Source organism: Carassius gibelio, chromosome B17, assembly GCF_023724105.1.
Source record: "Carassius gibelio isolate Cgi1373 ecotype wild population from Czech Republic chromosome B17, carGib1.2-hapl.c, whole genome shotgun sequence".
NCBI classification, from domain to species: Eukaryota; Metazoa; Chordata; class Actinopteri; order Cypriniformes; family Cyprinidae; genus Carassius; species Carassius gibelio.
The window spans coordinates 245,375-263,480 of record NC_068412.1 but is presented as its reverse complement, the minus strand read 5'-3'; the positions used below and the strand labels follow the sequence as shown (position 1 = coordinate 263,480).

The 18,106-nt window shown below is 39.4% G+C and overlaps 1 protein-coding gene across 3 annotated transcripts; it reads right to left on the bottom strand.

Moving 5' to 3' along the window:
- Positions 1–547: 547 nt before the first annotated feature.
- LOC127976049 (26S proteasome non-ATPase regulatory subunit 3-like) lies at positions 548–8,929 on the bottom strand. Of its 3 annotated transcripts, none has more exons than XM_052580153.1 (5): positions 4,919–5,085; positions 1,382–1,485; positions 1,147–1,302; positions 820–870; positions 548–738 (listed from the first exon to the last, which is right to left on the bottom strand). In XM_052580153.1, exons 1-5 carry the CDS (start codon positions 4,995–4,997, stop codon positions 688–690), a joined length of 441 nt encoding a protein of 146 aa, XP_052436113.1. In that variant the 5' UTR covers positions 4,998–5,085; the 3' UTR covers positions 548–687. The 3 variants fall into 3 exon arrangements, with proteins under 3 accessions (XP_052436113.1, XP_052436114.1, XP_052436115.1); XM_052580154.1 differs by lacking the exon at positions 4,919–5,085 and adding an exon at positions 8,672–8,929 and having other exon boundaries at positions 549–738; XM_052580155.1 differs by lacking the exon at positions 4,919–5,085 and adding an exon at positions 3,307–3,438 and having other exon boundaries at positions 549–738.
- Between the last annotated feature and the right edge of the window lie 9,177 nt (positions 8,930–18,106).

Genomic DNA, 18,106 nt, shown 5'->3' with positions numbered 1-18,106 from the left:
GGACCGCAGCAGAGACGGCTCTGTATTTTCTGACAGAGATTTCTGTCACTAGCGGTCAGTATTACAAACTGTTCCTTTAAGATTCTGAAAACACCTCGCGAAATACAAAACCCCAACCCTTAGAGTCATCATCCATCGCAGGAAAGCTAAACCAAAAGTGACTGCTGTTCAGAACGAGTGGTTCATCCTCAGTTCTTCACACCTGGAGCAGATGCATTTCCAGACAGGAAGAACCTATGCAGTTCTTAACAGTCATCTGTTCCAGACTTACATCACCCACACATTTGTCTTAAGCCTTCCATTTTAACAGAAGAAAAAAAGCCAGGATTGAAGGTAAGTGAGCCACACAGATAAGCATCCCACACGTCTGTTAACAAGCCGACACTTTATTCGCAGCCACTCAATTCCACTCATTTCCAAACAATTCTCACATTACATTATGAATTGTAAATATTTGGTAAAGCAAGACAATGGTTTTCAATAAAATTCAAAACTTTCCAAAAATACACTATTGTTTGTTTGATATTTATTTTTCAGCAAACTGCATTGTTGCTATGAATGTATAAAACTGATGCATGCATTAGTGCAACAAACTGGAGAACTTCTGATGTTCTTTATGTTATATCACACAGTATGTTGATGGATTATAATAAGAGCAAAGCTAAAGGAGGAACAGACAGGCAAAACTCAAATCTCTTTGGCAAACTCCAGATCCTGCTGCTCTCGCTCTCTTCTCTCCTGTGAACACACACACAGAGTGATCATCTCCCCAGCAGACGCTCGTTGCGGTGTGTTTGTGAGTGTGTGTGTGTGTCTCACCTCAGCAGACTCCAGGTCCTTGTTGTAGGCCTTGGGTGGAAATCTCATGGCCTGCACAGAAACAGGTCAACAGCGCTTACATCCCTCCCTATGCCTGATCTAACACTGCTCTTTTCCTTGCTTTAATTCCATACATGTTGGCTGTAAAACACTTTAATTATATGCATTTATGGTGTAATTAATTTCCATGTCAATCCATGGTAATTTTTTTCAGCCAACAATTATTTTTATCTTTTAAATGAACTTCTATATGCTTTACTAGTTGAAGTAGTCCAGGCTCAGGTAACATGAACAAAGCAAATGTTAGTTGAATCCCAGAAGTCCTACCTTGACGGACATGTTGTGTATGTCCAGACAGAACGAGATGCGCTGGTGGAAGGCCAGCTGAGGCTCTCGTGTGCTGTAGATGTCCATGGTCTCTTTGGACTGGATGTAACCTCTCTCGTGGTTTATACTGGCCTCGATCACACCGTCACGGAAGGCCTGCACACACAGTGACGGACACATGCTTCAGCTCAGTCCCTGACCAACACCATCAGGTGAATGTGTGCGGCAACCTCACCTTGGCCACAATGAACTCTGCGTCTTCAGGACTGTCCAGCTGCAGCTTCTGAGCGATGTCAGCCAGAGAGATGTGTGAGTACGACAGGCTGATCATCCTCACCCCTGAAACACATCACAAACATCTGCCTAAACCTCTACAGCACTACAGAACCGTCTCTCTCAGACAGAGAGCAACAGAAACCTCTGAGAGGAACGAGCAGCACAGGAGAGATCACAGAGCTGCATCTGATCGCCCTTTCTCCTCTCTGTGCTCTTCACACACATATTCCTGCTGTGGATATTAAGCTTGCAGAGATATTCATTCATATGCACCAAAGAGTTTGTGAGTGAAATTAAACCATTCATATCCCAAACTGATTCTTTAATATATCTTTTTTATAGTGCTTTTAACAATGCAGAATGTCAAAGCAGCTTTACGGGCAAGGCAAGGCATTTCGTACACAATGGTAATTCAAAGTGCTTTACATAAAAGAAAGTAAAATAATCATAACTTTAAAAATTACTGAAAAATTGATTTAAAATGAATTTAAGTAATTTGGGATTGCATAAAATATAGTGCAATCAGTTCGGACATCGCACAGTGCTCATTCAATAAATGCACAGCTAAACAAATAATTTAACAGCTAATAATTAATTTAATAATAATAATTAATTTAAAAGTAGCTAGTGTTTTAGCAGATCTGAGTGGTCTGTTAGGTTTATATTCAGTGAACATATCTGAAATATATTTCGGTCCTAGGTCATTTAGTGACTTATATACGAGTAAAAGTACTTTAAAATCAATCCTAAATGTAACTGGAAGCCAGTGTAAGGACCTGAGGACTGGTGTGATATGCTCAGATGTTCTGGTTCTAGTCAGAATCCTGGCAGCAGCGTTCTGGATGAGCTGCAGCTGTCTAATGGTCTTTTTGATTTTTAGTTGTTTGACCTCTAGAGTCAAGGCATGTATTCACCTTGAAAACTTCATCTTTGTTTCCAAATGCAATGACTTCAGTTTTTTCCTTGTTTAACTGAAGATGTTCTGGCACATCCAACTATTAATTTCATCAATGCATTGGCAGAGGGAGACAATGGGGCTGTAGTCATTTGGAGATAAGGCTAGGTAAATCTGGGTATCATCAGTATAGCTGTGATAGGCAATTTGGTTCTTTCACATTATTTGACTTAGTGGGAGCATATACAGGCTAAACAAGAGCGGTGCAAGAATTGAGCCTTGTGGGACTCCGCATGTCATGGACGTCCACTTAGACTTATGCTCTCCTAGACTCACATAATAGCCTCTCCCTTCTAAGTATGACCTGAACCATTTGAGTACCATCCCAGAAAGCCTGACCCAGTTTTCCAGTCTCTCCAGTAGTATTTTATGATCGACAGTGTCCAACGCAGCACTGAGATCTAGCAATACCAGCACCGATATTTTGCCAGAGTCACAATTTAAGTGTTAAGTGTCTCTGTGCTGTAATGCAGTCGAAAACCAGATTGAAAATTGTCCAAGTATCCATTTGAGTTTAAGTATTTGTTCAGCTGATTAAAAACTACCTTTTCTATAATTTTGCCTATAAAGGGAAGATTAGATATTGGTCTAAAATTGCTCAAAATGGTGTTATCAAGATTGCTCTTTTTCAGGAGGGGCTTAACAACTGCAGTTTTTAGGGAGTTTGGAAATGTCCCAAAAAGAAGTAAGGTCATGGGCGATTCTAGGATTTTCATTTTAGGGGGGTTCAGCTCCCAATAAAATATTAATTGACTATTAGGTTAGGGTTGTTTAATACTAACCCTATTGCAATCCACTATTCCATTGTATTCCCTGTATTTCATATATGGGAGTAGGAGTACGGACTGAGCCATTTACATAGAGAACATTTAAACACAAATAATAATTCTTAATAAATATGAGTGAAAGTCAGCTGATGGTTTGTTGACCTCTTTTCACCAGCCTGGGGTTTCTGAGCCTCTGTTTGCAGAAGTGGCGTTAAACCTCCAGCTGAATCGGCCTCCATTGAGCCCCTTCATCGTGCACATGCTGGACTGGTTTGAGGAGGAAGATCGGTACATCCTCATCCTGGAGTATTCAGAGCCCAGCAGTGTTTGACTCATAATATCTGGTGTCAGTTTATAACTCTTCTGTTTCCATTGTTGTGCTTGTAGAAATGAAGAAAGACGACAGTTCGCTCATCAGAAGAGCGTGGCGTAATATGAAGCGTGCAGCAGGGCGTCTCCTAAAGCGCAACAGCGCGGCTCCAGCTCGTCCACAGCCCGAGACGGATTCAGCCCATCCTCAGCCGGCTCCAGCTGTTCCTGAGCCAAAGGAGTCGCTGGATCTGGCGGATCTTGAGCTGGATCCGTCCTTCTTCGAGCCACTGGATTTTCTGGATCTGACTGATCTCCTTCCATCTTTTCCAGAATCTCCAGGTGCTGCTTCAGAGGAAAGCCAAGATCCAACCTGGTTAAGGACCATCTCTTGCCCGGGACCATCTACCCGTGAGTATCTGACCTTTTCTTGCTCCACTGATGGATTCAGTGTGTCTAATTCTTCATCTGATATTCCCAATATAATGTTCTGATGAATCTTGATCCAGCTAGTATTATTTTCCTGATTCTCTGTTCAAGGAAATATGATTGTAAATGTGATGTTAGACTCTGAATCTCATATATTAACTTGCTCTTTTGGGACATTTTCACAGTTCCCTGAATTTTATGAGGTGGAAGAAGTTATTGGACGAGGATATTTCGGCACTGTGCACAAAGGGATCCGTAAGTCTGACGGCCAGCAGGTAAATCACTCGTACCTTCACCAACTGTCCTGTAGAGATCAGTGACTTCATCTAGTGCTCTTAAAAATAACTTCTTCTTCTGCAGGTTGCCATCAAGTTCAAAAAGAATCTTTCGACAGGCCGTTTTGTAAAGGTTTATAAATGATTTACTTTACAAATCAAGTGAGATAATGCACACAGGTTTTCCAGATAACGTTAAGCAATTTAAATTCATAGTGTATGAAAAGGAAGAGTTTAGCCCCTTTCAGACATACAGTACTGGTAAATTACCGGTAAGTTACCATTAATAGATCATGTGTGAACAGGACCTTTTCAAAAATCCTGTGAATTTGTTGTGGCAATCATATCATACTTATGGAGATGACTTGATTACTCTGAGCTGTTTACAAAGCACCGCTTCTTTACAATGAGCTTTTCTATGTAAATATGCCCTAGATGGACATCTTGGACCATTGCACCTCGCAGGTTTTTGCCGCGCTTCTCAATTCATCAGGGCTGCGACTCAATAGGATACTATTATGCGCGTCTCTTGTTTATAAGAGCAAAACATTCTTATTAATTATAATATTAATATAATTATAATTATCAATGTTAATAATGTTATTTTGGTTGAGAGTGAATGCTGCTCCACTCATACCATTGGCAGGCAAACTTTGGAGTGATATCAATCAACAAGTTTTTTTGTTTTTTTTTTATAGCTAAACGCTGCATGCCGGAAATCTGGCATGGTGCCGGAGAATTTTAAGCCCTGGTGACCGTACCTGGCCTACACAGATCCCCGTGCTGCTCTTTCTCAGCGCTCCATGCATGGAAGGGGGAATGAAAAGAGCTCCTCCTCATGAGCCTCAATGGGAAAGATCCGTTTGGGACAAAACTTAGACTTTCCTATTCTTGCTTTTGTATTTCTTACATTAGTTTCTAAACACTTCTTAAGTGCTGTCGTCCAAACAAAAACAAAATGGTAAATGCATTTAGAAAAAATAAATTAAAAAGTCAGAGAAATGTTTTTTTGTTGGGGTTTAAAAGACCATTTGTATTCTCTAATAATTTATTTAGAATATTCCTTGTGTTTCCGTCTATTTGATTATTTTCAAATAGAAAATGGTAAGTCTAAGTCCAATCGACAGGTCCTGAGGGACCCGAAGATGCACTGTCCATCCGTTCCACTGACCGCTTTGCAATGGTGTGGGATCAGGGGGGATCCCATCACAGACTCCTATTTGCTCTACATAATTTTTTCTTCTTTTGTCATTGCAGGTCCCAGGAACATCCGTGCACCCGGAAGGTCAAATGGTTAACCTTTCTGGTATCGATGGCAGAATGAGCTCAGCGGTGGAGACATGGATGTGGTAATGTATAATACTATGATATTTATTTATTTATATATTTATTTTATTTCCTCAAATGATTAATGAAATATATAAATAATATTTGTTTATTTATTATTTTTTTTATTTTAATATCAAAATATTAAAAAAGTTTAATATAAAAAAGTTAACTTTTTTTGTTTTAGTGTACACTTTTTTGTACACTAACATTTTGTTGCAGATATAGGTATTTGAAATAAGTGATAGGTGACAATAAACTTATTGCAAGTCTTCTCTTTTTAAGAGTTTAGATGTCATTTTCAGGTTAAACTGTAATCATAATGTGGCAAAATTGTAAAAACTGACATATCTGTATGAAAAAAATGGAAAACATTGACTCAATGAGATTTAAAATGTTATAACAGTTATTTTTTTAATGTTTTGGCATGAATTCATGAATTCTTTCAACAGTACTGTTCAACTTAGCTGAATGAGCCCATTAGTGATCTTCTGCTGCCATCTAGTGGTTATAAATTGCATTTACTCAAGCAACACTGTGTTTTTAAACATAACTGTTATAGTTTTTTTTTTTTTTTTTTGCCCAATCTCTCTTAAATTTTGCATGCTTATTTAGAATGAAATTATGCATTATTTTACACAGTTTTGATAATTTGTGGGCTGTGTAAAATAATGCATAATTTCAGAGCCCCGCCCTCCATCAAGTACACCTTCTACAGAGGCACCTTCGAGAGCATCCTGACGAGCTGTGTGGTATGGCGCCTGCAACACGTCCTGCCGAAAGACTCTGCAATGCATAGTGAGAGCAGCTGAGAAGATCATTGATGTCTCCCCCCCCCCCACCTCCAGGACATTTATAGAACCCGTCTCATTCGTAAAGTCCTCTGCATTGCAGGTGATCCCACTCACCCGTCACACAGCTTCTTCAGTCTGCTGCCATCAGGGAGGAGACTGCGGAGTCTCCAGGCCAGGACCAGCAGACTGAAGGACATCTTCATCCACCAGGCTGTCAGGAAGCTGAACTCGCTCCCGAACTTGCCCCTCCTGTCCCTCTTCTGCCCCAGGCACCACTGAACTATGAACCCCCCCCCCCCCCCCCCAGATCCCACATCCCCAGGTCCTTCCACCCTCCCCCCCTCCCAAACTAATATACGATGGCATGCACCAGTCACTTTGTGCATCATTGGTCTGCTCACTACCTCATTCACCATGGAACTGACGTCATTTTACTTCCTCATCAGTCAGTTAAATAAAATAACTGCTCTTGAGCCCTTTGTCAATTTATTAGACTGAATAAGCTTCGTTTTTGCACTAAAAATCTTTTATCTGCACTGTTTGTTCACTTAACTGATTTGCACTCGATCTGCCATGTGCCTTGTGCTGCTTTATTTAACTTTATTTTTAATTTTATTATGTCTTTTTTACATTCCCTTATTGTATAGTTGTTTCTTATATTTTATATTTGATCTAGATTTTTAGGCTCTACTGTTAATTGTCACGTACGGCGTTGTAGGAACAAGGCGAGAGAACCAAATGCAGGTGTGAAATGTATTAAATAAGGGTAAATCCAAACGGGTAGTCAAACAAAGCAGGGTCAAAACCAGTATATCCAAAACAAAACATGAACAAGACGTCAACACAGAGCAAGGCAAGGCAAGGCAAGGACAAGAGTTTGACGAACATGTATAACGCTAAGACATTAAACAAGGACTCCGTAACAAGGACAGAAACAACCCAGGTATTTAAAGACAAGTGCAAACGATGTAAGTGAAAACAGCTGAAAACAATGAACAGTGACGATAAGGGGAAGTCAGACCTCTAGTGGACACCCAGTGATACACAGACCAGACACACTGTGACATAACCCCCCCTCTAAGGAGCAGCTACCAGATGCTCCTCAGACACACCAAACAGAACAAAAAGGACCAGGAGGGATGAGGAACGGAGGAGGTTCAGGGGGAGGGATGGGGGGCCAGACAAACTAAGGGGAACAGACAGGAACATAACAGAACTCAAATACACAAAACAGAAGTCCATAAAGGGCATGTTGAGGCGCCCACCAGGGCGGAGCAGATGACCACCACAGCCGTGTGGTCAAGGCCAGAGCCCTCCAGGGCGGAGCGGAAGACCACCACGGCCTTGTGGTCAAAGTCAGAGCCCTCCAGGGCGGAGCGGATGACCGCCTCGGCTTCGGGCACTGTCTCTGGAACGGTCTCGAGCACCGCCTCGGTCAAGGCATCGGGAGTGACCTCGGGCACCGCATCGACATCGGCCACCACCTCGGCCTCCAGAACAGCATCGGTCACCGCCTCGGCCTCCAGAACAGCATCGGTCACCGCCTCGGCCTCCAGAACAGCATTGGTCACCGCCTTGGCCTCCAGAACAGCATCGGGCACTTTTTTTCTTTTCTTTCTTTCCTTCCTTTTTTCAAAATCTCATAAATTAATTTGTTTAGAATATTAGGCCTGGGCATTGGGCATTTGAGAGAGCCAATTATCATTTCTCAAATGTCATGTGTTTGTCTAATTTAAAGTTTAGTCAAATACTTTTTTTGTTATTGCTCATGAGCGACTCTGAGAAGAGGATTGGAGATCTCTGCATCTTGGATCCATAACCATCAACATTTCCATTTTGTTATCCCCAGTGATGACAGTATATGTGATTACATGATTTTGGATCTCTGGAATAATTTTTTATTCAATATTATTTTATTCAGTTTTACCTTAGAAAATTACCTTTAAACAAAATGGAGTGACCAACATTTCTATTTTTTCAACCCTATATATTTTTCCTATTGTTCATCAAGATACCCTTTTTTATTTATTTATTTATTTATTTATTCTCTTCTTTCCCAAAGAGCTCAGCATTGTTGTCAAGTATTCAGTTATGCTCTTTCCCCCAGTTGGTTAATGAAACAGTCTTACTCTGCCAAATCCAGCTCCATGTTTATCTGATTGGTGAGTCAAGTACTCACTTCTGTCTGTCAAAGTTATTATTTTTTTCTTTAAGACATGAGGCTGGACTGGTACCTATTGAAAAGCAGATTGAGAGAGTTAGTTAAAACACAGAATTTAAGGAAGTGCTGTGAGACCAGTGAATAATCAAGATTAAAACATAGTAAATAAAATAATTAAATAAAATAATTAACATTTGAAGCAGTATCTATAGTGTTCATTGAATATGCAGGACCTGTGCACTGAAGGTATGGAAGTCCTTCTGGTCAGATCATCAGCCTGGGCTGTTGTACTGGGTCGTCAGTCTGTGATGGCACTCAAAGACCTGATGTTGTGGCGTTCGGTCTCCGTTGTTTTTCTGCTTCTTCTCAGTCTGGTTTCTGGTTGCTTTCTGCCAGAGTTTTGCCTTTCATAATGTTCTTTTCAACCTCAGGAAAAGTCTCAAGTGAAAGATTCACCTTTTCCTGCTTTAATTTCAGTCTTTCTCCTTGCTGAAGTGTGTTCTTCTCTTTCAGGAGGCGAGGCGAACATCCATCAGCCCCTCCCTCTTCTTCTCTCTGCAGCTGTGTTTGCTGCTTTGCCATTCCTCGACAGACTCCATTTCATTGCTTTACTTTGTCAAGGCACTGTTCCAGAAATCATCTGAAATTTGAACACTCAGAGACTGCATTAATCAAATGTACCTATGTAACTTCTGACCAAATTGTTTCTGAGCAGTCAGCTCTTTTTCTAATTTTCACTTTTCAACCTCTTCTTTCAGTGGTCCTTTAATAAAACAACGTCATCTGGTTGAAAACAGCAGTTTTCTTATTCTTTGTTAGTGAAGCAAGTTCTTCATTGCAGGAAAATAGCAAGCATTTTTCTTCTTTGCAAAATGCAGAAATCAGCTACCTTTATTATCTAAATATACTGCAATAAAATAAAATTAACCTTCCTTTTATAACAATCAGACATGCATATGGTAAAATAAAGACTTCAATCATAATTTTTCTTCTATATTTGCATACATGATTCAGAATAATCTGGTATTTGTGAATTAATGTTTCCTAACCAACATAAAATAATTCCTATTATTGAAAATAAAATAATTAAATTTAATTCTTTAAGCAACTAGTTCCCTTCCTATTATAAATGCCTATGGCTTTTAAATCAAAATGTCTATTAACTTGGTCACCCAATCTTGCTTTCATTCCACATTGCACAAGTTATTTCTTTTATTTTTTACATTTACACAAGCCCAATCTCTGAAACTCTGTAATGGATTAACTTTCATACTGTGTCCCAGGGATAACAAGATACAAATTTTAGATGTCTTCACATATTAGATATAAAGTTTTAAGCACGTACATCTTTTAAATTAATCTATTCAAACAAGTTATTAAATAATAAATGCATATCTTATTTTAATTCATTTATTATTATTTCTATATTCCACCATATTTGCCATCTCTATATTAGTCAATTTCTTGGAACATTTGTATTTATTTTTCTCTAAAACAACCTTCATACAGTTGACTTTATTGTTTTAGGGCTCCTGCATTCCTTTCTCAACACCAGCCACCCCCGTCTCTGTAACCTAATCACTCCCGAGGGATGGTCCAGGAGGGGAGAGCACCTCTTGCTCCACCCATGTAATACAACTTTAATGTGGAAACTTCCTCTCTTGCTCTCACTCCCACTGCACTGAGCTCACCAAATTTTCTCCCCTTTCTCCCAGACATCCTAAATGCAAAAATCTATTATAGATCTTGGTTCAAACTTTATTGATGCTATTTTCCACCCTGAAGTGACGGTCCAAGAATGGTGCGCAACTTTTACCCACCCAACACAGAATTTATTTGTTCACACATTCATTCGTCCGGACACAGATACATCCACACAACAAAACACAGCTCTACCTAGAGCTCCTTAAGGGCCCACCTATTTCTGTCCTTCGAGAATTTCACTTATACATTCTCAAAGCGGTATCCGTGGGACTTTTCCTCGCGATTCCTTAATCTGCTTATCCGTTTATCACTGTCCTACCTGGCACAGCTATCCAATAAACACAGACCCACAGCATGCCATGTCTTTCTGCCTACACCATATTTGTCTTAAATCGAGGTTGCCTTCCAAGGCCTTCCTATTAATAACCCAAATATGTGCATGCAGTTATTTCTTCTGGAGTAAAACCCCTTTTTCAATTTAGATATAATATTATTTTTCTAAATTTGGAAGAGCAGATTGTAAGTGTCCTTACCACTCAGAACTGACCATTCAACAACACACACTAATTATATAAGCAAAAATGCTTACCTTATTCTATGGTGGCCACCACTGTGTGTGTGTTGCTCATCAGTCAGCTCAAAAGCAGTCGTCCACTCTGCTCCTTTCCAGTCCCATCTGGGGTGCCAAATCTGTGGTGTATTTTGCCGGTTCTCCAAAGACTCGAAGCTTTTACAGTGTGTGCATTTGTCACTAAAATTGCTGTGCATTAAAACATCTTCATGTGGAAAATACACAAAATAATGGATTGTTCACCAAGAAATTAATTTTAATCACCCTCATGTTGTTCTAAACCCATGTTCAAAACACAAATCAAGGTATTTTTAACTGAAAGTCCAGATAAACAGATCATAAAGGCATTGTGAAATGAATGCATATTGTTTTATGCGGTTCAATCCAAGTTTTGTAAAAACATACAGTATGTGAGATTCAGTGTGCATCACTGTGCAGCTCAATAAACATCATCCCTCACTCAAAAAAATGGAAATGAACTCAGGATTAATGCTGTATCTCATCCACTGAACAGGCCTCTAGGGTTCATTGCATGCTGAACAAAAAATCAGACATTTTTAATGCTCACATGAAATATTAAGATAGTTTGAGTATTCTAGCATGATGTTTGGTGTCTTTCTCTTCATGCATATGCTTATGCAAGCTTTTACAAATGAGGAATCGCTTCTGTTCTGCCGTCCTGATACATTCTGTTCTCATTCGGCTCTATTTGTACGTTTCCACATGTTTTTCAAGCACCGAGCAGGAATCACAAGCAGACACATGCACGTATGCTTGTTTTGTTTGGTTGGTGATTATCTAAATCTTTTCAGCCGTTAAAGACTCTGCATGGTTGCATTTAAACAAAAAGAAAATGCTGTCTCTGTATCACCTACAGATCATGAAGAACTGGCAGAACTGGAAGTGCATAACCAAGGCGTGTTGTGCAGCAATAAACAAAAGCCAGAAGACTTCGCTAGGCCACTTTCCACTCCGTTCTGTGTTTCCAGAAAACAACTGCAGCAGTTTATAACTACCATTTTGTGTCTCCCCAGACCCCAGAATGCACAAGGCACAATTGCAGTGAAATTTAATGTGGCCATAAGAGATAAATCATCTTTTACGCGTCCAAACGAGCAGGTAGTGATATTAAGAGCGTCTCTGCTGTTCTGCCGGTGATATAAATAATTTATGGTGCCCCCACTCGAAGCCGGGTGTTTATTTTGTCCCACGCAGAGTGTGTATTCCTCAGACGGCGTTTTAGAGGAGGCCCTGTCACTCGCTGTAATGAACCCCCCTGTGAGAGCGCAGGCGGCCGTGGTCATCGCTCTCTGACCGACACACACACAGTAAAGACGCTCCGCTACACAGACACATTTATAACAGGAAAAGAATGTTCATATTTCTCCTGGAAACCGGTGCTGAGGAAGCTCTTTGTTCAGATTCCTACATGCACATGGCATACGTAAACTCATGTACGTACATCCCTGCAAACCCACTGGGAAGTGTGGTCACTGCTCTCTGACCGGCAGGTGACCGGGCTGCCCTCGCTGCCTGCTCCTCTCTCCCGTTTCATCCATCACTGTTTCCAGCCAATTGTGGCGGTGATGGTGCGAGAAACTCTTTTTTGTGTTACTATCTTCACAGACCCATTTATTTCTATTTTAGCACCCCTTTGTTTTATTTTACAACATATTTTTGTGTTATCTATCACTCACGGCACCCCCATTGTCTTTTCAACCTTAACTGTGCTTTCATTAAAAAAAATACACCTTTTTGTGCTATGATACATCCCTCTTTCTAGCTCACTACTGTACATTTTTGTGTATCACATTTAAACCAACTATATACAAATTCTATTTACATGACTCTTAACCCATATGTATCTTTTTTGATTTTTTACAGATGGAGACATCCATTATGGTTTTCCGTAAAGGGAGACCAGCGAGGCCCAGAGAGAGAGGCACGGGCTGAGTAAGGTAAGTAGAGACGTTTATCGCGACGTTTCAACAGCTTTCTGTGTCTTCTTCAGGCATGACTTGTGTAAAATAAATGTTTTCTTCTCTTAGCTCAATTTAATTTTTTTTGTTTTATTTCTAAACACCATGTATGTGGTGGAGCAAAAAATCAACTGTCATCCTCTTCTCACTCGGGAGCTGTGTGTGCAGCTTCTTATACCCCGAGCAGGGCCTAGGCTCCTCCCCTCTGTTTATTTTTGAATTTTAAAATTTTTCATAGCCTTTTCTTTGAATATATCAAGCACTTTTAAGTGCACTTTTTGAATTTAAGCACTCTTTCATCTTCCCTTACACTCTTATAAGTTTATTTTTTTTGTTTTAGTGTACACTTTTTTGTGACTTCAGCTTTTTGCTTCACATGACGTTAATTGATGGACTGGAGTCATGTGGATTACTTGTGGATTATTGTGATGGTCATGTGGATTAATATGTGTTGTTTGCCCCATAAAAGAAAGTAATATAATAATGAAGAAAAATAATCACAAAAATAAAACAAGCTATTTTAAAACTTTGAAAATTATTTAAATAAAATTAGTTATTTAAAATGAATTTAAAACATTTAAAAATATAAAATGATTTGTCATAAAATACAGTGATTACATAAAATACAGTGCAATCAGTTCGGACATTGCACAGTGCTCATTCAATAAATGCACAGCTAAACAGATGAGTTTTAAGTCTAGATTTAAATGTTACTAGTGTTTTAGCACATCTGATCTCTTCTGGAAGCTGATTCCAACTGCGGGCAGCATAGTAACTAAAGGAGGACTCCCCTTGTTTTGTGTGAACCCTTGGTATTTCTAACTGACTCGATCCTAACGATCTGAGTGCTCTGTTAGGCTTATATTCAGTGAGCATATCTGCAATATTTTTTTTATATTAATAAATATTATATGGCCTAATGGTTAGAGAGGCGGACTTGCAATCGAAGGGTTGCGAGTTCGAATCATGGGCTGGCAGGAATTGTAGGTGGGGGGAGTGCATGTACAGTTCTCTCTCCACCTTCAATACCACGACTGAGGTGCCCTTGAGCAAGGCACTGAACCCCCAACTGCTCCCCGGCCGCTGCAGCATAAATGGCTGCCCACTCATGTTTTTTTAGATACGCCAATTTCCTCATAGACTCTTGTGTCACATGAGACAATGACATGGCATACAAATTTTCAAGTCGATCAGGCTAACGGTTGTTTAGTTATAGCCATTTCTATGTTTTTACCTCTTATAGCGCCACCAAGTGGCAGAGCTGTGAAATTCTTTTTTATTTGACCAAAGTTTTAGCTCATCAAAATGTGTACCAAGTTTGGTTAAGATATCTCATTTCGTTCACGAGTTCTGGCCTTTTGAATGAAATTGGTCCTCGACTTGTGAAGGTATTAGCGCCCCCTTGCAGCAGTGAGTAAAAATTTCAAATTGTTTTTGATAATTATTGATAATGACTGTCCATAGAACATTTCTGCACTGGTTTTGTTCCGATTGGCTGAAAAACCTAGGACTAGTTTGCAAAAGTAGGTTTGGGCTATAGGTCGATTTTACGGGAAAACGGTGTGTCGTAGAGTAAAAAAAGGCGCAGAGCAATTTTGTTCCTATTAACCCAAGGATGCAAAATATATAAAGTTTTATCTTTGTCTACGTCAAGTGGTTTAGGAGCTATGGACAAAAATGTCTGAAAATTTTGTTTTTTGTGCTGTATCGCCCCCATTAGGCCGATTGGGCCGGGTCTTTGCGCCTGAGTAGCGAGCCAGACTTCTACAATCTGGCCAAGTTTCAGCTCTCTAGGCCTTACGGTTTGGGCTGCACGTTCAGTTCTAGGGCAGAATAATAATAATAATAAAAACTCGTTAGCGCCAACTAGTGGCCGATTTCTTTCAAAATTCTTACAGACCTTAAGGTTCATGAGTCGAACGTACCCAGCGAGTTTCGTTCCGATCAACATCCGTTAACCTTTTGAAATAGGTGCTTAAATTTGTTTGGCCAATGGCGGCCATGTTTTTTGAGATATGCAAATGTCCTCATAGGTACTTGTGCCCCTTCAGACCAAGACACTGCATACCGATTTTCAAGTCGATCGAGCCAACGGTAGCCTAGTTATAGCAATTTATGTGTTTTTTCTATCTTATAGCGCCCCCCAAGTGGCAGAGGTGTGCAATTTTTTTGATTTGACCAAAGATTGAGCTCATACATATGTATACCGAGTTTGGTGAAGATATCTCATTCCGTTCAAGAGTTATAGTCAAAATAGCATTTGGCTAACGTTAGCATAGACGCTTTTTGGCGTACTGTTTCGCGTAAGAATTGAAATTTCAACTTTTTTTTGATAATTATTGATATTGAGTGTCCAGGGAATATTTATGAAGTGGTTTGGTTCTGATTGGTTGAAAATCCTAGGACTAGTTCGCAAAAGTAGGTTTCGGATATAGCTCGATTTTGCGAGAAAACGGTGCGTCGTAACCCAAGGATTGCAACAATGCCATGTTTTTGAGTCTACGGCTAACGGTATACGATTTACGGCCAAAAATGTCCAAAATTTTTGCTTTTTGCGCTGTAGCGCCCCCGTTAGGCCGATTGGGCTGAGACTTTGATAAGTTCTCCCCAAATTGAGCTCTACGATCTGTCCAAATTTCAGCTCTCTAGGCCTTACGGTTTGGGCTGCACGTTCAGTTCTAGGGCAGAAGAATAATAATAATAATTAAAGCTGCAAGCAGCATTTTACCGGGGTTCAAGCACATTAAGGCCTCTGAGGTGGTCAGAGCCAACCTGGATGTTTGGATGACATTTAAACACATCCAAAATGGAGAACAGGCTAACAGACAGACACACACACTGAAAGTAAATGATTAGACTAATATATGTATACTCTATAAGCATATGCACACACACACACACACACACAAAGACACACAAAGACACACAAAGATACACATATACATGCACAAACATTTTGTTGCAGATATAGGTATTTGAAATAAGTGATAGGTGACAATAAACTTATTGCAAGTCTTCTCTTTTTTTAGAGTTTAGATGTCATTTTCAGATTAAACTGTAATCATAATGTGGCAAAATTGTTAAAACTGATACATCTGTATGAACAAAATGGAAAACATCAATTCAATGAGATTTAAAATGTTATAACAGTTAATTTATTAATGTTCAGCTTGAATTCATGGAATCAGTACTGTTTAACTTAACTGAATGAGCCCATTAGTGGTCTTCCGCTGCCATCTAGTGGTTATAAATTGCATTTACTCAAACAACACTGTGTTTTTAAACATAACTGTTATAGTGTTATTTTTTTGCCCAATCTCTCTTAAATTTTGCATGCTTGTTAAAAATGAAATTATGCATTATTTTACACAGTTTTGATAATTTGTGGGCTTTCTGTTTGTATTAATAGGCCTTTGTGTACACTATGCAAATAACATATCATAAAATCAGTGGTTTATAGTTGTCCAAATGCAATTGTTCAACATGTTTTTGATAATTATTGACCTTCAGAGTCTACAGAATTGTACTTCAGTGGTTTTATTGATTTTCAGCTTAAAGCCTTGGAATACTTTGCCAAAGTAACTTTTTAAAATAATCTTGAATATTTAATTAACAGATTTATTGACAAAATTGGTCCCAGAGGCAAAGTTGTTCAGAATGAGGAGATTTATCATATGATATGAAGATTTAGTGTTTTTGAGTAAATATATGAGCATTTTCAAACAATTTGAGGCCATTTACCATATAAATCTTGTGTTTTGAGACCTTTTCTACTGTTACAGCGCCACCTATAGTCCGATCTCCATGAAACTTTGCATGCTTGTTAAGAGTCACCTGTTACATGTTGTCACCAAGTTTCATAAAGTTTTGAGCTTTCATTTAGGTTTCATAGGCTTTGGGGTATGTTTGGCCACACCCCTTTTCTAAATTACCCCTTTAAAGCTAACCAAAGAACAAAATTCTACATTTTTTTGATAATTATTGATCTAGAGAGTCCACAGAATATTACTGCAGTGGTTTGGTTCCGATCGGGCAAAAAACCTAAGACTAGTTCGCAAAAGTAGGTTTTTAACATATTTGTGAATAACAATTGAACGATTTGATTGACAGCAATGGTTCTTGAGGCAAAGTTGTGCATTATGAGGAGATCTATCAAATGATACGCATATTGTGTTGATATGTGAAACACCACGTGATTACAGAGCCATAAAACTCGTTAGCGCCAACTAGTGGCCGATTTCTTTCAAAATTCTTACAGACCTTAAGGTTCATGAGTCGAACGTACCCAGCGAGTTTCGTTCCGATCAACATCCGTTAACCCTTTCAAATAGGTGCTTAAAATTGTTTGGCCAATGGCGGCCATGTTTTTTGAGATATGCAAATGTCCTCATAGGTACTTGTGCCCCTTCAGACCAAGACACTGCATACCAATTTTCAAGTCGATCGAGCCAACGGTTGCCTAGTTATAGCCATTTATGAGTTTTTTCTTTTTATAGCGCCCCCAAGTGGCAGAGGTGTGCAATTTTTTTTTATTTGACCAAAGTTTTAGCTCATACAAATGTTCAGCGAGTTTGGTTAAGATATCTCATTTCATTCATGAGTTATAGCCTGTTGCGTAAAAATGGTCCTCGACTTTCGAACATTTTGGCATCCCATTACGACAGTGAGTCGAAATTTCTACTTTTTTTTGATAATTATTGATATTCACTGGACAGAGAACATTTCTGCAGTGGTTTGATTCAGATTGGGCGAAAAACCTAGGACTAGTTCGCAAAAGTAGGTTTTGGACATACGTTAAATTTGCGAAAAAACGAGGCCTCCTAGACCCAAAATCAGAGTGACCGTTTTTAATTTCGCATGACCCACGGATTCCAGAAATGTTAAATTTTTGGCTCTATCACAAGCGGTTTAGGAGCTATTAGCAAAAACGCATTTTCGATCACTGTAGCGCCCCCTATTGGCCAATTGGGCTGAGACTTTGATAGGTTCTCCCCAAATTGAGCTCTATCATCTGACCAAGTTTCAAGTCTCTAAGCCTTACGGTTTGGGCTGCACGTTCAGTTCTAGGGCGGAAGAATAATAATAATAATAATAATTAAAGCTGCAAGCAGCATTTTACCGGGGTTCAAGCACATTAAGGCCTCTGAGGTGGTCTCAGCCAACCTGGATGTACGGATGACAGTTAAACACATCCAAAATGGAGAACAGGCTGGCAGACAGACACAAACACTTAAATTAAATGATTAGACTAATATATTAATTCTCTATAAGCATGTGCACACACACACACACACACACACACACACAGACAAAGACACACATTTACATGCACACACATTTTGTTGCAGATATAGGTATTTGAAATAAGTGATAGGTGACAATAAACTTATTGCAAGTCTTCTCTTTTTAAGAGT

Coding starts and splice junctions, on each gene's coding strand:
- LOC127976049 (XM_052580153.1), bottom strand. CDS start 4,997: ATGAGGAGGAGCTCTTTTCATTCCCCCTTCCATGCATGGAGCGCTGAG. Junction 1,303..1,381: donor CAGAGTTCATTGTGGCCAAG/GTGAGGTTGCCG, acceptor CTGTGTGTGCAG/GCCTTCCGTGACGGTGTGAT. Junction 739..819: donor AGGACCTGGAGTCTGCTGAG/GTGAGACACACA, acceptor GTGTGTTCACAG/GAGAGAAGAGAGCGAGAGCA.